This window comes from Struthio camelus, chromosome 11, assembly GCF_040807025.1.
Source record: "Struthio camelus isolate bStrCam1 chromosome 11, bStrCam1.hap1, whole genome shotgun sequence".
In the NCBI taxonomy this organism is placed as follows: domain Eukaryota; kingdom Metazoa; phylum Chordata; class Aves; order Struthioniformes; family Struthionidae; genus Struthio; species Struthio camelus.
Window position 1 is genome coordinate 9,403,747 of NC_090952.1, and position 21,387 is coordinate 9,425,133.

At 46.3% G+C, this 21,387-nt stretch overlaps 2 protein-coding genes across 7 annotated transcripts; one reads left to right on the forward strand and one right to left on the reverse strand.

Moving 5' to 3' along the window:
• Positions 1-938: 938 nt before the first annotated feature.
• On the forward strand, positions 939-8,842 carry RAB39B (RAB39B, member RAS oncogene family). 6 transcript variants are annotated; one of them, XR_011143533.1, is made up of 5 exons: positions 939-1,207; positions 5,042-5,186; positions 6,614-6,748; positions 7,532-7,697; positions 8,386-8,842. XR_011143533.1 is itself a non-coding variant. In XM_068957340.1 (4 exons), the coding sequence occupies exons 1-4, from the start codon at positions 993-995 to the stop codon at positions 7,553-7,555; spliced, it is 519 nt and encodes a 172-aa protein (XP_068813441.1). In that variant the 5' UTR covers positions 939-992; the 3' UTR covers positions 7,556-8,842. The 6 variants fall into 6 exon arrangements, 4 of the variants coding, with proteins under 4 accessions (XP_068813441.1, XP_068813438.1, XP_068813440.1 ...); XM_068957340.1 differs by having other exon boundaries at positions 7,532-8,842; XM_068957337.1 differs by lacking the exon at positions 7,532-7,697.
• Positions 8,843-10,430: 1,588 nt separating this feature from the next.
• On the reverse strand, positions 10,431-21,104 carry VBP1 (VHL binding protein 1). Its single transcript, XM_068957342.1, has 6 exons — positions 20,925-21,104; positions 16,166-16,290; positions 15,014-15,080; positions 14,453-14,551; positions 12,558-12,696; positions 10,431-11,636 (listed from the first exon to the last, which is right to left on the reverse strand). The coding sequence occupies exons 1-6, from the start codon at positions 21,015-21,017 to the stop codon at positions 11,566-11,568; spliced, it is 594 nt and encodes a 197-aa protein (XP_068813443.1). The 5' UTR covers positions 21,018-21,104; the 3' UTR covers positions 10,431-11,565.
• Positions 21,105-21,387: the final 283 nt, after the last annotated feature.

Sequence of the window (21,387 nt, forward strand, 5' to 3'; positions counted from 1 at the left end):
ACACGACAGGACACGGCACGACAGGACACGGCGCTCGGCCGAGGCCGGCGCCCGGCCCAACCGAGCGGCCGGGGAGCGGCTTCGTTCGCGAAGGCCGGCGGGGTGTCTGCGGCGCTGGCCTGCCCCGGCGGCGCGTCCCCGAGGCTGGGCGCGGGCGGCGCGCACAGGCGCTGCCTTTCGTGGCCCTGTCCGTCACACACCTGGCTGCTGACACCCATCAACTCCCGAGCCGCTCCTCGACGCGCTCCACGGCGGGCGCGGGGCAGGCCTGCCCGGCTCCCCCCCCCCCCCACCAGCCTCCGCCTTGCGAAGGCTGAGAGCGTCGCCGGCCCCCGGCTCCCCCCGCCCCGGGCAAGATCCGAGCAGGGGGCTGCAGCCCGCGGCCCCCCCCGCCCGGGCGCGGCCCCGCGTTTCGGGGGGGGGGGGCCGCTCTTCCAGGCAGTGCGGTAGCGCGCGGCGGCGGCCGCCATTGCATCACCCGCCCGGCCGCGCCTCCCATCTCGGCGGCGGCGTTGCGGCCGCAGGGCGCCGCGCTCCCCCGCTGCCCGCGGGCCGCCGCCCGCGCGCCTCCGCCTCCCCGCGCCCCGAGAGCCGGCGGCGGCAGGCGGCCCCTGACGGCGCGGCGGCACAAAATGGAGCCCGCCTGAGCGCGCGCGCGCTCGCCGCCCAGGCAGCGCCCAACCGCCGCGGGCGCCCCCTGCCGGCCGGGCCGCCCCGCCCCCCCCCCCCGCGGCCGCGGGCGCCCCCTGCCGGCCGGGCCGCCCCGCCCCCCCCCCCCGCGGCCGCGGGCGCCCCCTGCCGGCCGGGCGCTGCGCGCCTGCGCGGGGCGGGGGGGGCGGGGCGGGGCGGGGCCGGGCCGGCGGGCGGCGGCGGCGGCCGAGCCGCGGCGGCGGTGGCGGCGGCGGGGCCGGGCATGGGCGGCGCGGGGCCGACGCGGCGCTGAGCCCGGGGGAGGGGAGGGGAGGGGAGGGGGGGGAGGCCGGCGCGGCAGCATGGAGGCCATCTGGCTCTACCAGTTCCGCCTGATCGTCATCGGCGACTCCACCGTGGGCAAGTCGTGCCTCATCCGCCGCTTCACCGAGGGCCGCTTCGCCCAGATCTCCGACCCCACCGTGGGCGTGGACTTCTTCTCCCGCCTGGTGGAGATCGAGCCGGGCAAGCGGATCAAACTGCAGATCTGGGACACGGCCGGGCAGGAGCGGTTCCGGTGAGGGCCTGCGCGGGGCCTGCGCGGCGGCGGCGGCGGCGGGCGGCGGGGGGCTCTGCCCGGGCTCGTCCTGGCGGCCGAGGCGGCCGGCGAGACAAAGAGGAGCGCGGCGGCCTCAGCGAGCGCCGGGGGCATCGCGGATTGTTCACCCGGCCGTGTCTGCGTTTTATTGTGTGTGGTTTCTGGCCGTGAGGGCGCAGCCCGCCGCGCCGCGGCGGCGGGGAGGCCCGAGCGCAGCCGGCGGGGGGGGTGGGGGGGCGGCAGGTGCCCGCAGCCCCCGGCGGCTCTGCCTGGGAGCGCGGCGGTGTGCCCAGCGCCTTGCACCCTCCTCTGCTCCCCCCGTCCTCGTCCCTCGGGGAGCGCGGCTTTCCGTGCCCCGGGGCGCTGAGCGGCTTCGCCTAGCTTCTACTTGTGCGTTACAGTGCCTCGCCTGAGGGGTGTTTTCGTTTTATGCAGGGGACGAAATCTCCCCAGCCCTCCCACTGCCTTCGTTTGCATCTGTGACACTGGCGCATGGCCCAGGATGTGCAGTAGTCAGTCCTCACCCGCTGGCTGTTTTTCCCTCTAATACCGTGCAGCCTTTCAGGGCCGGGAGCTGGCGCTTTATTCTGCTGCGAGAGGAAGCACTTCGGCTTTCCGTGGCATCCCGTCCCAGCCTTGCATGTGAGCAGTCAAAGGGGCCCTGGCTGAGGGCTTTAGAAAACATGCCTGTGCGACGGCAAAGAGCAAAAGCTGTTGGATGGCGTCAGTGTCCTTCCTTTAGACAGGGAGGAAGTTTGGGGCCCTGGAGGCTGCTTAGCCTTAGTGATGCCGGTTGACCCAGGCTGGCTCTTGGGTTGCGCGAATCACGAGCAGACGACCTTCGGTTGCAAGGGCAGGCTGCGCCAGCTGAGATGAGCAGCAGCGTTCAAAGTGTGAGCGTGACATAAAAATACACGCTGCTCATCTTTGAAATGCCCTTGCCAAAGCACAGGCTTAAATTTGCTGTGTAAAAAGATACAGGGAAAGTGAGCAAGCCCCATTACCTTTATGGTGTACTGTGAAGTATGAAAAGGTCAGGCAAGAATCTGTTTTGTATTCATTCCTTCCAAGTCACCATTAGCACGGTGAGAAATCGTGCCTGTAAAGATCAATTTTACAATATTGTGAAGGTTTTCAAACTGTAGAAGCTCTGGGACTTCTTTTGCAGGCTTTTTTTCTTGGCAAAAGGCAAAATACAGTTATTCCTGAGATAAGCTGAAGCCTTTCAGGCTTGTGGGCAGAGACAAGAAGCATGATGGTGCATGTGCTCTTCAGCACCCTCAAACTTTTTTTTTTGTCATAGCTCAGAGATTTTTTAAGAAAGGTGCTTTTTCACAGCGCTCTCTATTTTGAGCCCCACATTTCCTGTCTGCTTTGTGGTAGTTTGACAGCTGTCTCGCAAGGAGGAAAGCAGTGTAGGTAGTCTTGAAAATACCTTGCTGGCATCCTCTGGTCTTATCGTCTGTGCCCTATTACTCTTCCTGACCCCTGTTGTGAACTCCCTCACTCTACATAAATGAGAAGTGATTTCCTTGCAGTCAAGCTTAAATTAGAGTTAAGCGTGTGCTTGTTTTGCCAGCTCAAACATGTGCTCTTCTGGGGCAGCTTTGAGGCTGTTTTGGAGCCGTAGAAGAGCGGGGTCCAATTCTTCCTCCATCCAGCGGGTTTTTATCCATCTCTGGTGGCTCTACTACTGTGCTTTCTTGTCTCAAACGTGATGTTGTGTAATGCTAACAAAAGCAGAAGCACGTGCAGCCTGCACTCGTGGAAATGTGTACCACCACCACCTCCAGAAGAGCCGTTTCCTGCCTCCTCCTGCCTGGAGGGAAGGACTCGAACAAACAGCAGAGGCCCCCCCCGGCCCCTGCTGCAAGAGCTAGCAGAGCAAAGGAGAGTGCCTGGAAAGAGGCAAAAGCTTTGTTAAGACTTGCTCAAAATAGGTGTGAGCCCCCAAGCTGTTCAGCTTGTGTAACTATAGCTTTTATAAGTGCAACTTGTATAAGTGTATATCAATGTAAGCGTGGTGGGAGGAAGGGAGGTAAGAGCCGGATAAGAGGCTGGCAGAGGCATTGGGGGGGTGAAGGACAGCGTGAAGCCAGTATAGTTTGCTTCCTGCGGATGGTTGAGGAAAGCAGGCTGTGGAAAAGGCTTTGAGACAAGGCACTGAGACCTTCACCTAGTTTTACCTCAACGCAGCATTCAGCTTAGATCCTGTCATGTATTTCAGAAGTACCTGAGGCATCGCTGATGTTGGCAGGAGCAGCCAGGCTGGTGCACTGAACACAAACTCCTGTGGCAGCATGGGGGTGAACTCAAGCACCAATACCGGTTTGCAGCTGGTGCAATAGCAAAATGCAGATCTAATTCCCTCAGTGCCAAATGTGCAGAGCTGCTCTGTCCCTGAGCCAGATTACTGGGACAGGAGAAATCATCCAATGCATTCCCCCCCTTCCCCCCCCCCCCCAAAGCTTTCTTGCTTTCTTCAGTGTTTGGCTGTGGGTTTTCTCCCATCACTCCATGCCATACTGCATGTTTGTTGATAAAGCAAAACTGGAGAACGTCAGTTGTTCTTTTTTTTTTTTTTTGAGGCAGTTTCTTTAAATAGGCAAACACTGCAGTACTGAATAACCTCTTGCAACTGTCTTGCATGACCAAAGAGGACTTGTCCCAAGGTAAAAATGGAGCCGTGCTTACATTTCCCAGCAAGGCCCCAGTATAAAATCTTCCAGTGACCAAAAATCAGTCATTGTTTCTGGATTTAGAACTAATCCTTGACTTTGCACAAAGACTGCAATTTTACAACTGCTTGGTGTTTCCAAGTGTAGTAGTCACTGAACTGTAACTCAGCTCAGCCTACCCTTCGCGGCTTTGCTCTGCAGACCTCTGTTAGTTGATGTCATTTGCTGTTTCTGGCTGTGTTAAAATCTGCCCTTGCTCAGAAGACTTGTGGAAGATGCTAGCCAATTCCCAGCCTGTGGTTTGGACCTTTTTTTTTTTTTTTTTTTGGTTGATATTTTCAATATTTGGCAGGAACAAGAGCAACAGTAATACAGATTCCCCTAGGAAGCGGGTGTATCATTTTGCTGTGACACGCGAGCTGGGACTGGACGTGCCTGTTGCGTGTTAGTGGTGGTGCTGCACGCTGGTGTATTGACAACTGGCGTGTGGGAGATGTTGCAGGGAGTGGGTGGATGTATCTGTGCATGGGCCGAAGCCTGCGTGTATGTGGTAGGGGAGCCTACAATGCCATGGTCTGCCATTGACCTTTGTAACTTCCCTCTTTGCCTTTTACATACCTACCTATATGTGCTTGGTTCCAGAAAAAAAACCTTTAATTTGCTACAGTGCTTCTAAACCAATGGGTTTGTCAAGACAGTCAAAGCTTTTACATGTGGAGGGCTTTGTAGTCTAACAGTAAAAGGCATACTGAAATCCACGCTAGCAAACTGAGACCAAAAAGGATGTGGGGGCAGGGAAGGGGATTTTTGAACAGAACAGTAATAAACCACTGGGGCAATTACCCAAGGGAGAGACATGCAGTTATCCATTACCTGAAGTCTTTAAGCCAAGATTAGCTGTCTTGCTGAAAGAGGTGTTATACAGACCATAAAAAGAAGTGGTAAGACATTACTGAATGGAAATTCTCTCACTTGTATTCTGCAGGCTGCCGCCTTAAACAGATGTGCTCAGAACTGCAACATTTGAGTTAAAAAAAAATTCCAAACTAAACAAACAAAAATATGCAAAGTTTGCTCTGCACTTCCTCCCAAATAGCTGTAACTCACATGTCTCCTGTGGATCGTTCTTTTCCAGGTCTATCACCAGAGCTTACTACAGGAACTCGGTTGGAGGACTCCTCCTCTTTGACATTACAAACCGCAGGTCCTTCCAGAACGTCCACGAGTGGCTAGAAGAGACAAAGGTGCACGTCCAGCCGTATCAGATCGTCTTTGTTTTGGTAGGTCACAAGTGCGACCTTGACACACAGCGGCAAGTCACCAGGCACGAGGCTGAGAAACTGGCTGCTGCATATGGTATGAAGTACATTGAGACCTCAGCTCGGGATGCCATTAATGTGGAGAAGGCCTTCACTGATCTGACTCGAGATATATATGAGCTTGTTAAAAGGGGGGACATTTCAATCCAGGAGGGATGGGAAGGGGTAAAGAGTGGGTTTGTCCCAAACGTAGTGCACTCTTCGGAAGAAGTGGTGAAATCAGATAGGCGATGCTTGTGCTGATCTCTTCTAGTGAGAAAAGTGGTGATGAACTCTACTAACCACCTGTACTCTATTAAGTGAACTCAGTGTGACAGAAGGGAGAGTAACCCTCCCATTGTGAACAGCCTCCCACGTTGTTTCGGACACCAAGAGAACAGATCCAGGAAAGACATGTTCTGTTCTAAATAACCTTTCAGAATTGGGAGTGACAAACCTAACTGAGAATGAGTGAGGGTGCATGTGTATGTTGTCAGGAGATAGGAAGCAGAAAGGAGGGGGAGCAACAGAGAGAGCATGAACACAAGGAGATCTGAATGAGATGGCGCATGCCAGGGAACTGTATGTCCTCTTTTAAGTAAAGCTGTAGCTCCATGCTGTCTCTTGAGGCCACAGTATGGATCGTTTAATAGTATGACACACTGGCAGAAAGAGAAAGAAAGAGAACATCTTGGTTTGTGGCAGCTGTTTATTACCAGGAAGATATAACAGCAGCAGAATTATTTCCTCATAAGGCCAATGCCACAGGAAGAGAGTTTACTGAAAGGGTATACACACTTCTGAATTTTCTTTTTTATGTTCTTGAACCTAGTTCAATATATCAAAGACTGTTTTGAGGGATTTAAAGAGGAAAATAAGAGCTAGTTGATGGTTAATTAAAGTTTAAATCCTACCCCCCCCCCCCCCAGTGTTTTCCTTGCTGTGCTGAACTGGAATTCTAAGTGGCAACTGCTGGTCCAGTTGTAATTATTCAGTGACTATTTAAGTATTAACTGCCTAGATGATTGCCCTGAAAATATCCAGAGTTCAGGGCTAGCCAATAGAGTTAAGTGATCAGGCACATGAAGCCAGAAACATGTCCTCATATTCTGCATCTTAAGGCTAGGGTGTTGCAGCCACACGGGACACCCCAGAAGTTCTGTCTTACCATCTATTTATCACTGACCTTTTGGGTATCTTACCAGCAAAGGCCACAAGGAGAAATGGAAAGGAAGAGCAAAAAAAAAAAACAAAAACAAAACAAAACTTGTAAAGCTTAACTCAGGTGCATCAGCCAGCCTCAAAGGTGAGATTTGCTTTTAAATATGTTAAATAGCATGGAAAGCAGCAGCCTTCATCAGTACTTTCTGCTGTTAAAGTGTCATTTTCTTTCTTGGCATCGGTGGAAGACGAGCACTAGCACTGGGAAGGAGGAACACAGAACAGAAGTGTCTGAGCGGGTGAGAAGGAAAGCCACAAGAGACACTAAGAGGAAAATTTGTTTTCCTCCATGTTTTAATTTGACAAAGGAAGAGCCATCTCAGGTTGGTCATCATGGGTTGGTAGCCGAGTTACAAAGGCTATGCATAGGCGGCCATTTTCAGGAACACCATTCACTACTTGAGCTTTGCTTCTGCTAAGTTTTGGCTTAAGCTTTTGAAGTTCAGCAGAGTAACCATGCCCCTGTAGCAAACCTGGGATGTTTAACCTATTAAACAAACACACAAAAAACACTATAGTGACATTTACTCAAATTTGCAAGCTTTCACACCAAACTAATTAGAGGGGAGGGGTTAGGTGAAACCCCAAGAAGCATTTGGTGTTCAATTTCAGACCTCCAAGTAGACAAGAGGAGACTACGTGCTGCTTTAAGCTATACCATCTATGAAAGCGTGGGTTTTCCTGGTTGCTATTGAGCTGTCTGTCTCTCTCTTTGGTCCTGTTCCCATGGTTTGCAGCGCTTGAGCAGGTCTTTTTGGACAATAGCTGTTTCCATATTAGAGCTATTTAAAAAAAAAAAGTTTTATTTTCCATGTTCTGGAAACCAATTTCAGTTCCTGGGCTCTAGGGGCAAGCAGCGGAGTTGTATTGGCTGGGAGGGCACTGGTAGCAAAGTAGAGCTAGAAAGGGGTGGCAACAGTCTAGCATGTTTTGGAAAGCTTGTCACTGCCAAGGACCCTTGGGTCAAGTCTGAAACTGGCTATAAACACATTGAAAAACCTTATGCTAAGGCCCATCAAATTCCAGGTCGAATCAGTAGTGGTTGGGTTGAGCGTCCTGAAGATATAAAAGAAAAAAAAAAACTCTTAAAAAAAATCTCTTTCTAGGTAAGCAAAGCTGGAGAAGATTGATGCAGAGAGAGCCACGAGAGCTTGGCTACCGTGGGCTCTCTACCTGCAGCTTCTGCTGACGCCAGTGGAGAGCACAAGGTCTCCTCAAAACAGGACCATTAGGCTTGTTTTGACTAGTGCAAGGACAAACAAAGAGAAAAGGGTCAGTCTCTTCACTCTTTAAATGAAAAGTAGGCCAAACAACCACTGCAGCCTCTCAGGGTACAACTCTGCTTAAGAGGCGTGTCTTGGATTGCCTAGCTGAAGGCAGAAGCAGGCCTACAGGCTGAGCTTGAGTGATATGTTAAAGGCAGTAAAATTTGTGGATCTAGCAGAGTTTTAGCAATACCAACATTTTATAAGCCTCCATGTAGGAACCTGGCCAGTTTGGGGGGGGGGGGGGAGAGGGGGGAAGAGAAGAAAGGGGAACACCACCTTTCACCCTGTATGCTATAAAGGCAACCAATACTTTATTTAATTGGTTGGGATGTTCTCCCTATCCTGCTCCCGGAGAGAAGTTTCAGAAAGCCTAAATAAGTAAGGGCATTCAGGCCTTACAAGTAAATCTGGAATCTATAATACAAGAATCATAATTCTAAAATGGAACAGTACAGAAGAAAGTGTATGCAGTTTTAACTACTTAGAGGTAATAAATGGTTCTATTAAATGACAGAGAAATTATTATATACATCTTTTTCTAATTCCTTGCATTTTTTCTAGACAGCTTATTAAAATATAGGAAATGTAGATTCATCTGTACAAAATTTGGGATGATTTTTCTAAGATGAAGAACTTACAGGCTATGCTAAGAATTCTTTTCTAACAACTGGTTTTAATGCTTTGCCTTCTAGCGCAAGAGAGATTTAGGGAAGTCAGAAGGTGACACCTTTCACAGAATAAAGGATAAAGGTCAGGAGCTCTTTTACTCTAGGACAAAAAAAAAAAAGCTAACTTTGTGGGTTTTTTTCAACCACGCATTAAAAAGTCTGCATGTTAGATGATTGAAATTGCTCAGAAACTCCAAAATAAAAGTATACTATATGCCTTTCCTTGCTTTCTGTTATGCACTGTAATGAAATGTGAAAATGCTGCTGTATTTAGCTGTATGTGATTGAAAATATGCTTGTATTTAGCAAAATGGTTACTATGTGATAATGTGAAATTCAAAACTTGTAAAACAAACTGGTGGGGGTTCTCCCCCCACATTCCTTATCAGTAGCCATCTAGTACCTGTACTACAGCAACCTTACCTGAAAATCTGATATGGACTAGATCAACAATAAACAGCAGACACTTTTTGCAACAGTATCTGCTATACATGTTTCCTCTGAAGGGCCACTGATTAGATCTTTAAAACCAGCCACCTACCTTTCTGAGAAACTGTAGCCATTCTATAAAAAAGAAAAACAAACAAAAGCATGTTTCATCCTTGCACATACAACAACTGTTACATCCAAGCCTACATCCCACAGTAGTAGTAGAGGGACCGGGGGAGGGGGAGAGGACCTTGGTCTCCCCTTGAGGCCTTTCCTCATAGGGAAGACTAGTTTCATAGGAACCAGCACAGTTTCTGCACACTGACATCCTGTTCTTACAGTAATGACAATTTAACTGCAGAGGCCAGCAGCACTGGACAGAGATCCATCTGCGCAGCAGCATTCTTGTGCCTTTTTTTTTTTTTCTCGATAGCAAGAAAAAAAAAAACTTATATAATTCCTATGGCCATCTCTTGCCCCCTTTTCACCCCCCCCAGCACCCCCCCCCCAACACAGGTACCTTTTGAACCTACTGGCCTATTCCAGCTCTGCTGCTCCCCCCCAGCCCTGCTCTAATACAAAGCATTAGGTCATTGGTAATTGTACACAGTACTTTTGCCAGCATATAAATGCTTAACTCATCATTTCATTGTGCACAACAAAGGCAGGCAGTCGCTGCTTTAGGACCAGCCAGAGAGAGGGGGAAAGCACACTTCAGCCTGTTGGGAATCTCATTAATCCAAACAGAAGAGAAAACTGCAAGAGAAATCAGGATGTGTTTGCAACTGCCTTTCATTGCTGATGCTCTTAAAAAGAAAGGGGAAGGAAGAAGCCTGCAGTTTGGGTAGTCTCAGCTTCCACCTAGCAGAGTTCATACAGATATGTTACCTAATAATACATTAGGTATTAGATACAGTAATCTTTTCTCTGCTAAAATCAAAGACACAGCAACAAACAGTATCATCCTCCAGAAGAGGTATGGAAGAGCCAAGTCGAGCACAACCTACAGTGAGTCACCAGACAGCAGGCACTGAGGAGTCCCATCTCCTCTGGACACCTTCGTACCAGGGCCAGAACCCAAGACATACAATTGACATTTTCTAATGAAACTGGCACAGCGTAGTAGTGAAAGTAACTGAGTAGCTGAACAAGGAAAAAAAGTTGAGTAATGCAGTGACAACCAAGTAATTTTTGTCTGAAAGCTTTGGGAAATGCTTTATGCAACAGCAGTTGGCTTAGAAAGCCTGGGGACAGAACTGATGCAAATCTGTAACTATTTTCCTCCATCTTTCCTGCTCTTGAATTCAGTTGTGAAAGTACCATGGGTCCTTCCCCTAAGTAAGATTTTTCCAAATACTTATTTGTGACCAGTGTTAAGAACTTACCATTATTTCCATTTCTGCAGCTCTTACTCTTTTACAGCCACAGTGGTGTCAGATCAGTTTGCTTGTAGTCACAAATCCAGATGTGCTGACTCACATCCACTGCTTCACTCAAGCCAGTACTCAGCAGCTACACTTTTCACATTTGCTGTTTCAACCAAGTTTCTTCACCCCTACCCTTAAGGCAGGAAACTGTTATACAGGATTACGCACAAGATTCATGACATTCCCCCACAAAGAAAGATGCACAAAAAGATGTGTTTGCCACAATTGTTTAGTTTTACTATTTTAATATCATGAAATAAAAGTACAAAAACTTTACAGGTATATTGTTTATTACATGAAGATTGAACAGTTAACATCTGCATTTATTTTGTAGCGAAACCTGTATTCTCAGTCACAAGAGCGTGAATACTAGCCACTGACATCACCACTGAGCATTTCATTTTAGAAAGAAACTGCAGAGGTAAAAGGCAACAATCTTGCAAGGCTTCATAATAACCAAAGAAAAAGTAGTACTTCAGTAGACCATCGATATTTAATACAGGTTTCACCACCTAGGAGGCTGAGAGTGTTAAGACATTTGAACTGGACATTGTCTAAAGGGATCATACAGGGGGGTTTTCTTGTTTACAGGCTATCAGCATTTTGGTGTCCTTGTTCAACACATTTGCAAAAATAAGCAGTGTGTGCACGTGTATGAAAGAACAGGGTGAGATCACCTGAAGTCTTGACATAGCTTGTGCTGTTTACTCCGTTCAGCATTCCTTTCTGAAGACAAGTCACAAACTGTTGCAGGTAAAGTGCTGAGAGTTCAGTAACAGGCAGTTAACTAACCAGTAATTATTAAAATCAAGTTTATCCAAAGTGGATAGATATCCAGGAATGCTTGTAGGTTTATGCTGCTGAAGAAGTAACTGACTAAAACAAAATCCAAGACTTCACTGTATTTGTTCTGTTTACTAAAACATAGCTGTGTGTCTTCCCAGCCCAAGTTGATTTCAACTCCACCAACTACGTAACAGAGATGAAAGAGTAAACTCTTACACTACATTAACCTGCTAAAGTGTCAGACCCGATTTCATACAAGCACCTCACATTTTCAAACTTTCAGGAAGAAATTTAGTTATGACAGACTGGTCTCCTCAAAATGCTATGTCCTTTGCTAGGCTGTGTGGCGTCTTTTCAAAAAGATCTGTAATTTCAGGAAGCATGCATGAAACCAAATTTTGAGTTTACAAATAAATAAAATGGTGGTCACCATTGTTTTTATTTTTATATATTTTACCATTTACTGAAATGATTAAAGTAACTCAGTCCCTTAAGAATGAACTTTGGGGGTGTTTAAATAAAAAATATTTGGAAATTGAGACCACATTTAAAATTGGCAAAACTATGCTTTATTTTTGGAAGGGTCTTCCTTGTTTCTTCTCTTTACATCCCAATTATAAACTCTAGCCATATCTGAGGGTATGGAATTAAGGACACAGCTCATGCATTAAGTTTAAAAAAAAAAAAAAAAAAAAAAGCAGGTTATGTAGCTGGCTGCACATAACTCATTTCCCTTACTTGTGACAGTCAATACAGAAATATAGAGACCAATTAATGAAAGAGCTGTGTTGGTGCAAAACCTTAACACAGGAATACTAATACTGTAGCATCTATACCATTTATTTAACACTTTAAGAAGATATTACAAGAAAAGCGTTTTTAGTTTTGCTTGCAGCTACTCTTTTGACTTCAGTCAACCTGCCCCGTATTAGTCACGTTTGCCTATTTCAGGCATTCATCCTGCCTCACTAGTTATCTTAAATATCCACATTGAAAACCAGTAGTTGTGCCTTCATGGGCTGAATTATCTAATGCTTCAGCTGAAGGCTGTCCTCATCACTAAAATAGTTGAAAAAAGAAAAAAAAGGGGGAGGGGGAGGAAAACCCAAACCCTGGAGGGGGTTCACAATACTATGAAGAAGCTGGAAGTTAAGCAGCGCTTTAGCTAGCACCGAGGTTGCTACAGCAGTACTTATATTGCTTAGTGAACGCTGCAATGGCAGTTGACTCAGGCACTATTACCAACAGCCCCAACCAACCCACACTTTCAAGTCATTCCCAGGCCAGGTTTGCAGCCATTTCAGTAGTTTTCACAGGGAGCCAGTTACTGGCACAAGCTTTGCCACATCAAACCCACCTATCCTCACCCTGGCACTGGAAACACAATATCCTGTTTCACTGCTAAAAGAAAACTTAGTTCCTGGAGTGCTACAGAACTTGAACTACAGCTAGTTTAACATAAAAGCATGTCTGAAAATTAACAAATACCTGTAGGTTAGCCATCACATATACCACCTCCCTGCAAATTTAAAATAAAAATAAAAAAAAGGATACTGACTTCTGTAGTGGTAAACTGGTCTCTAAGAAAATCCAGGTCTTCCTCTAGGGAATCAAGGTTTCTTGTGGCTGTTGACAAGTTCTTCTCTAACAGAGCCTGAGCTTCATCAATATCATATTCAAGCATCACATTGGCCTAAAAAAAGAAATATTTTTAAACTGAAAAAATGCTTTTACCCTTGCATTACAAGAAATAAGCCATAGCATGAGTATTTCAGCCTGTTTATAACTCATCACATCAGCAGACGCCTGCCCTGATAGGCCAAGACTACAAGATTCAGGAAGAGCAAAGCCAGAAATCATTTGAGGCCTCCGTCACTTAAGTAACCGAGAGACAAAAACCCTCTAGTGACACGAAAAAAGTTCTCTCCTCAGCGCTAAGCAACAAGGGATTTCACTCTGTTGATTGCATTAGCCTTTTATGTATCAGCATCTCATCTTCATCTTTTCTGAAAAGCAAAAGGCTCCTAACACTTAGCAGCATCAACTGTTAACTAATTTTAAAAACACTTTTTGCCACATTCAAGTTTAGAATCTCCCTTTGTGGGAGACTGGCAAACTGCCTAAGGGCATTAGTTCAAGAAGTCACTAATAAAAAAAAAAAAAAGTATTACAAATATTCAAACACATAAAACGTACAAGAGCCCTAGCCTATGCCACGGTGGCTTTTATCTACAAATTTTCATTTCTGTAAGGAGCTACCACGTAAAGAGGTAAACAAGCAGTATCAAGTCAAGATGCACCAACAAAGCTCTGTCCTATTCAAGGACTGTGTACTGAACACAGTCACATCCTATTATTACTTAACTAGACACCATTCCAGGGAATGCTATACAGAGCTGGAAGTGTAATAAGCTGCTCCCCCCTGCCCCCCCCCCCTTAAAATAACTGCAAGCTTTAGTGTCCCACTAAAATGAATACACATAGTCCAACTCACAGACGGTAAGCCACAAGTACAGAAGGTCAAATAATATAAATTGCTTGTGCTATTTCATGATAGCTTTTCCGTATGAACCATCAGGAGGGTGAACCTTCCCCAACATGCTGTGGGCAAATCAAACCTGCAATGCTCCAGGAAAGTCACAGTTTGTAAATTCTGCAGCCAGTCTCTTGAAAGCAAGGTGGCATCAGAAAGAAATCTCTATTTATCATAGGACAAAAAGTCAGTGAGTTTGGGAGCAACTGCCTAATCAGACAGCATCCTACAGCTGCATTTATCAACAATGCTTTTGTCCTAACCAGAGTTTTGTTTGGCCAGTCACAAGGGATCATCAGGGATTTAGAGGCCTCAAAATAAACACTGGCGAGTAATCTCTACCGATAAGGAAGCCTCCGAACAAGGACTATCCCAACCTGATACCAGTTAAGCACTTAAAAATCTGTGTTTCAAGCTCTGATCCCACCAATCTTTAGTATGAGCTGTACTCTAAATGCTGGTAAGAGGGGAAAAAAATGCTATGAGGAAGATTACAAAAAAAATTGTTTCCTAAAACTTATGTGAAAAGGAGAGCAAGATGCTACATACAGAAAAGAGATAGAGAAAATGGGAAGCTAGTTGCCAAAGTAAGTTGTGTTGGACACATACCAATCATGGTGGATGGTAATTTGAACCACAACGTGATAAGGAAATAGTCATGAATGTTTCTTGGGCGAAACAAAAAATCCATTAAGTTACAATTCTCTACACCAAATAAAGTAGTAGATGAAACCTCTACTGACATGTTGAAATTGTCTTATTCCGTTTGCTCCGCTGACAGGACACAGTTCTACTACACACACAGAACAGAATTATACGATGTCTTTGAGGCATACAGATAAGACAGCAATGAACAGGATCTTTTGAGCCCGTAAGTTATTAAAAACGGTTTCAGAAAGAGTTGCATTTTACTTACCCCCAACCACAAACAAACTTTATCTGTAGGAGGAACTGAAGCTTTGCAGTATAGATTATCTGCCAATAAAAATCTGGTTTCCATTGGATTTGTGGATTCCTTAGGACAAATGATAAAACTTAAAATTGCTATTTTCACTAGAGACTTATGTCAGAAACACAGAAGTTGCAGTAAAGAGCACACCTCTCTGCATTTTGCCATTGATATTATATTAACTTCTGCAAAACTATACATAATTTTACTTCAACATTCAAATTAAGAGTCCCAAGACTAAAGCATTTTAAAAATACATATTTAAAAACAATGCAGAAACTCTGTAAAGACTAGAGACTAAGGCCAAGCTTAACTGCGATCTATACACTATTAAAAGTGAAGTTTCCATTACAAACATTAACTTTTTTTGAACTAGCTTTCAAAAAGTACTACATACCTTTAAAACAATTCTGTTATTTTTAAAGGCATATTAAGTGTGCTCTCCAAAACATTTCTTGCAATGTGTTCTGTTAGGGTGGAAAGGCAGTTAGCTTTACTCATACTCATTAGATATTCAAAATAGTTTACCTTTTTCTTCTGCATGTGTTTTAAAATTTCTAATGTCTGTTTAATTTCAGGAATCTGACTTTTTAGCCTGTGAATTAACAACAGTCATAATTTATTATTTTACACAGACACAAAATTTCCTAAACAAGTGATCAGTTTTATTATATAATCCAACTTCCATTTTAAAACTTGAAATTCTAACAGCTTTCCAGATTTTAAAGTGAAAAATTGAAGATACAGCATGTAAAACCATCTACAGCTTCACCTGCCCCTTATCATAGTGATGCTCAACAGCTTTCTGTCTTCAACAAAGAAGCAGAGCAATACATACAGCTTTCAAAATATAACAAACATTTATTAACTTATGTCTATTTGCTAAAATGGCATATTTTTGCCTATTTCTGATGTCAACAGAGGAGAGGGAAACCTCAGAAGAAACACAGACAAAAATCACAGTAGATCAAACAGAACAAGTGTGTTTCTTCTGAGGATCACAAACTGCACTAACAGTTTAGCGCTCCAAGACTTACCGGTATTAAAACAAAAACTCTCGCCGGAGCCCAGGGCACGGGCCTCTGACAGACCTTGCAGCAGACTAGCAGAGATGCTCAGATCCCCACCAGCCTTCCAGGCACCCAGCCCTCTACAATCATCCAGGCTCACACAGCAGTTAGCTCTGAAGCAGGCCAGGCCACCAGGTACAAATTATAAGGGATTCTTCCCCGTGCAAAGTAGTTTAATCTCAAATAAAAATGTTATTCAAAGCTTTGATTTGGGGTTTAAAAAAATTTGTATTTCTCACCTAGCTTCAAATCAAGACTGAAGCTATTGAGGACAGACGAAATTACTAAGCCAAAAGTTACAGGCTTGATATAAAAGCCATTTGTCAAACTATATTCTTATTTACATTAGGCTGAAAAAAATTGAGAGGAAGAGTATTTTTTGGCCTTAAACACTAAGGACCAATTTAGCAGTACTGCAAGTTTTTACATATAATCTTCAGGAAGAAAAAAGAAAAAAAAGAAAAAACCCAAGAGGTGAAGCCAAGGCTTTCTGAAATTACTGCATTAGCTCTTCTAACATGACTTTTTGGGACATTTAAATAAACTACACCGTATTTTAAAAATAGAATAGCACTAAATATTTTCCAGTCCTGCAAAAATTACAACTTACCTCCTTTTCTTTTGAGCAAGATTAAGTTCCATAAATTTATACTTCTGGTATTGCTCATCCAACTTCTTAAGAACTACATCTGCTGTCTCATTTCCAGGCTGTTTCATAAAGGAATCTACATCTTCCTTTATGGGGAAGGAAAAAAAAAAAAAAAAAAAGAAAAACAGTTTCAGAAATTCCAGATATCATCTTACTGCAACTAAACCCAGAGATTTCATACGTAAATAATTTTTTTTCTGTAAATACATTTTATTTATTGAGTACCAAATCACCTTGTTTCTTTTCTTAAGTCTTTTCTTTTTTGCCCCCCCCCTTTTTTTTTTTGAGGGAGAGAAAACTAAATAACAGATGCAAGGAATATTTCATAACCATATTTGCTAGATTTGCTAGTGCTAGTTAGTGGTTGCAGCCCTAGGGCAGCTAGTGGTGGTTTCAGCCCTGGGCAATGTTAAATGGTATCTAACAAGGGATATCCATCCTCAGACCAAGGCGAAACCAGTTTCCTATCTGTAAAGGAGGGATAATGCTTCTTTTTGGCTAATCAGACTATGAACTACTTAGGATAAGACTAATGAAATAAAAACATCATGGCCTGATCAAGCATATGTTGTGGCAGAGAAAGAGAGAGGTAAAGGTGAGGAAAAAGGTGGTATTTGCCCAGGCTAGCTTTGCACTAGTAAGGTTTATCTTCATAAGTTCCTTCTATAGTCAGCAGAAAGCAACCAAAACTTCTAAAGAACAATTCAAGCCAGTCCTACCATCAGCTAGAACCGTAGTCAAAGAGGATGGACCCGACCAGGTGAGAGCGCCGACTTCTGTAATTGCCTTCAGGTTCACAGAAAGCAATTCATCTGCCTAGGGCCAACAGTCTCAGTCCAGTTAGAGACATGTCTGCCTAGGGATCAGTCATAAGTTTCTATCCTTGACAACGTTTACCTCTCTCATAATTCAAGATTATTGCACTAATCTGCTGCAGTAATTCTTTCATCAGTTGTCCAGGCAAATTCTCTTGCCTGTTGAGCACCTCTGAACTCCTGAGAATTAAGACTAAAAAAGTGCTTTGAATTTAGGCACTATAGTTCTGTAAAATCGGTTAGAGCTAGTCACAGGCCTTTTCAGCTTATCCCTTCATACTTGCATGTTTCCATTCCAGTAGTTTCACATAAGGAAAAGACTATAATACACTAGTAAAATAAATAAATGCATTTAAACATATAGCTTTTTTCCCTTATAATTTATGATTCAATCTCCCTTGACTAAGAGAAACTTATTACAAAGTTACCCAACCTGGTAGGAAGTCACCCATCTTCCTTATCATCAAGCCAGACCTGAAATAGAAACACGAACTCCACAACAGACGTCAGCAGACGTCACGGCCTAGGCGGTACGACGGCAAGAGAGAACTCATGAAGTTGTACTTCAGATTAGCTGCCTAAGGAAAGCCTCAAGCTGCCTCAGCAAGAACAAAACAAGAAACATTTCTGCCTCCTGATGGAGCCTATAGTGAAGCTTTCGCTGGAAAAACATGGGTTAGAGCCAGGCCAGTATTGTAAAAGCAAGGCCATGGGGTGTTCTGAAATGAAACTCCCTCTTGTGGAAGCTATTCTGGTTAGAGAAATCACTCAAGACAGAACGCAAAAGCAGTAGGCAACCTGGCAGGCAACAACTCACTCCACACACAGCCGGCACCCCATCTCTGCCCCAGTTAAAGCCTGTCTGTACAGCACACGCTCAGAAGGAGAGGAGGAGTCACCTCCAGCGAAGGTGCGGGTAGGTGGATCTTGCCAAAGAAACAGGTTCAAATCCCTTCTGGACAGGAGTGACTCCAGGTCCTCTGTATCCTGGCGATCCTCTCCTACCACCCAGGCCAAGGAAGGCTCCGGTTTAATCACTCGGGTCTCTCAGCCGCAGCTGCCAAGCCCCACTTGCCGGACTTCCGGCCCAACCGCAAGGCTGGGATACAGCCGCTCCTCTGGGCTACAGCAGAGCAGATCTGTAACACGGCTGGGTGTCAGCACTGCCACCACAGCTTGTCTGGATCTCTGCTTCATAGTACGTCACAGAGCATCTCAGCTGCAAAATTTCATTATGGGTGCCGCTAGGACCTGCCAAAACACATCTTTATCTTTTCAGGAGGAAAATTCACCAGCAAGACACCACCGTTCTCCGATACTGTAGAGGTAATACAAACTTTACAAACGTCAAGCAAAGCCACGTACAGTCTCTGTAAAAGCCATGAAATGCAGTAGGACAGCACATACCCATGCAGCCTTACGTTTACCTTCGGGGTGACGGCCCAAGCAAGGAGCCACAGGCCCACACGCTGCTTCTGCAGAGAGCTGTCATCACCTATGGGCATAGGCGGGGAACATGACACACACAAACACTTTCAGCTGTGCCTCTCCTGTCCTCCAAGTCATACGCACGCTACGGAGGGCAGAATAAGCAAGGCGTTTTCTTTGGAAACATCTGGACCGCAGTTCAAAAGAAAATAGAGCTGAAAGTTGTATTTTGCGTGTCCTTTAAAATCCAGCGAAAGCCTGAGTTAGTGTTTAATGTCACTTGAAATCTGGAGGGGCACAAGAATCCACAGGACAAGGTGTCCGCCATAAACTCTTTGAAGCATCTGCTGAATCAAGATACCTCAAGAAAGTATCTTTTAAATACAAAACTCACAGTAAGAATACCCATACAGCATGTGGAGGTGGGAAATCAAAGAAGTAATCAGCAAATCTCGAGCAGCACAACGACATACAATTTTTTAAAACATTTTGTCTTTCTAAAAAAAAAAAAAAAATGTTCTCAAGAAGAACAGTAGTAAAAAAATCCACCCTCAAAAACTAATATCTTCACTTTCTAGAGCAGAACACCATTAGAAATTTCTTGGCGCATGCTTATTTTGAATTTAAAAAGTCTGTCTTAACATCTACAACAAGGTACTCTAAAAGCAGTTTAAAGGATCTCTTCTGCAGATGTATTTGATTAGAGCATCTCTCATATCAAGAAATAAAAGTTAAGAAGCTTCCACAGGTTTTAAATCCAGACGTAAGGTTAGAAAGAATTAAAACAGAAGCAGAGAGCTAAGCTCCTACCCCCAGGACTCTCTCAGGTCACACGGCACAACCTGGGAGAAACTTCAGACGTAAGCGTCAAAAGAGAAGAACTTGGAATCAAACACGGTCACCACGAGCAGAAAAACATTGGGTCTGACAGATGCCCTCAGAGCATTTGCTGAGGCTGGTTAAGTTTTTAATCTGCTCGCTGCCAGGGTGGGCACCTGCGCTGCAGAGCGAGCCCAAACCACCAGCGTTCCTCCGTGCAGAGGCCCAGGCTCTCACAGGGCAGCTGAAGCTGCAGACGGCCCTTCCACCTTTCTTCTCCGTCAGTGCTACACCATGACAGGGTGAGAAGCTAGCTGCAGGCAGGAACGGTTTTACACCTCGGTAAGATTTGCCAAACCTCATCCTTCAAATATCTAGTATTTACTAAAGAATTTTAAAGAAATATCTGAATATTTGAAACAAGATTGTGAACGAATGGATGCATTACCCAAGACCTATACCTGCTGAGTAATAACATGATGCAAGTCACATCAGCTTGCTCTCTGTAAGAGTAGCCAAACCTGATTGGTCCAGACAGCTCTGGTAAAGATCTGACAAATATGGATTTTCAAAGCCTAAGAAAATCTCAATAATAAAGAAGACAAACAGAGCATTCAGGGTAGGCATCAGATGAAAACAACGGGCGTCAGGTACTTCAATGCACACTAGGTGTGCCCGTGTTCCCCAGAGCGTTTAAATGCTTAAAGCCCTTTCTCTTTAAATTGGCCCAGACGCATCAAGAAACGAGTAAAATTTAAGCTACAGCAATCTCATGCAGCATTCTCACTGTAACAGGAAAATATCCCCAGACATCCACACGAGGATCCCTACTTATTGATCAAACTACATAAAGTAGCAATCAAGACAGCTCGAAAAGAGTTAACTCGTAGCAGAGAATGATCAAAAAATAATTCTCACACTAGGTCAATGCACGAATTTGATGGATGAATTCTTCTTTTTCAACCAATCAATAGAATCATTAAGTGCTGGCTAAATCACCTTTTAAAGCTGGATAACTAAATCCAGTCTATTTCCAGAAAAAAAAAAAAAACAAACACATTCATTAGTTTTAGAGAAATCAGGGAAACCTAGCCGGACGCCACGGTCGCTCCCGAAAGGCGATGGTGCCCGTGCATCAAGAAGCACGTTGCGAAGAGGAGAGACAAGGAAAAGCATTAGGAGCACCGGGTTTCACACTAAGCGACACAGAAGCAGCAATGCCGTTGTCTTCACAGGAGAAGGGCTACCAGGAGCCACGGTTTCACTCGCACAGCGAAAGGGCTCGTTCCCGACGAGCCCGCAAACAGCCAGCCAACGGCACCAGAGGGCCCCGTTCAAAAGGGGCACCTGAGTTCGCTGCGGAATTACGCGATTTCCACAAAGTTAAGAGAGGGGAGAAACGAGGCCGAGCACCCAACAAAGGCCGCCGGGACAAAGGCGCAGAGCCACCAACAGCGACCGGGAACGCGGCGCTCCCAAGACCGGCTGCTTCTCACCCCCCCGCGGCAGCTCCGCGCCCGCAGCGCCGGGCCGGGCCGGGGCCTCGGCCGCCGCCACCACCGCCCGCCCGAGCCGAGCCGAGCCGGGCCGGGCCGAGGCAGCCCCCACCCCCCGGGGCGGCGCGGCGCGGCGCGGCGCGGCGCGGGGCCGCGGCTCACCACGAAGACGGCCTCGGGGATGCCCAGGGGGCCGCGCTTGGCGCCCGCCGCCGCCTCGCCGCACCCCGTCTCGCTGCCGCTGGCCGCCGCCATCTTGGGGAACCGACGCTGCGTGCGCGGCCTTCGCCGGGACGCCGCGGCCGGACGTCATCACGCCGGCGCCGGTCCCGCCTCCGCCCCGCGTCTATTGGCTGCGCGGCGTTGAGCGACGGGGCGGCGGGTGGGCGGGGCTCAACGTGCGCGCAGGCCGAGGGGGCGGGAGAGGAGAGCGCGCGGCGGCCCCCATTGGAGGGCTGCGGGAGGGGGGCGGGGCCTCTCTCACCGTGCCCGCGAGCCCCGGGCGGGGGCGCCAAGGCCACGCGCGGGACACGCGCCCGCGGCGGCAGCCAGGGCCGGGCCCGGCGCAGCGCTCTGCGCGCTTCCAGCGCGCACACGCACCCACCCGCCCGCCCGCCCACCCCGT

Excerpts from the sequence above, each read along its gene's own strand:
- RAB39B (XM_068957337.1), top strand. The coding sequence starts at position 993 with ATGGAGGCCATCTGGCTCTACCAGTTCCGCCTGATCGTCATCGGCGAC. Across the intron at positions 1,208-5,041 it reads GCCGGGCAGGAGCGGTTCCG|GTCTATCACCAGAGCTTACT; the intron begins GTGAGGGCCTGC and ends GTTCTTTTCCAG. Across the intron at positions 5,187-6,613 it reads ATCAGATCGTCTTTGTTTTG|ACGAGCACTAGCACTGGGAA; the intron begins GTAGGTCACAAG and ends CATCGGTGGAAG.
- VBP1 (XM_068957342.1), bottom strand. The coding sequence starts at position 21,017 with ATGGCGGCGGCCAGCGGCAGCGAGACGGGGTGCGGCGAGGCGGCGGCG. Across the intron at positions 16,291-20,924 it reads TCCCCGAGGCCGTCTTCGTG|GAAGATGTAGATTCCTTTAT; the intron begins GTGAGCCGCGGC and ends TTCCCCATAAAG. Across the intron at positions 11,637-12,557 it reads GTTTACCACTACAGAAGTCA|ATATGGCTAGAGTTTATAAT; the intron begins GTATCCTTTTTT and ends CCATACCCTCAG.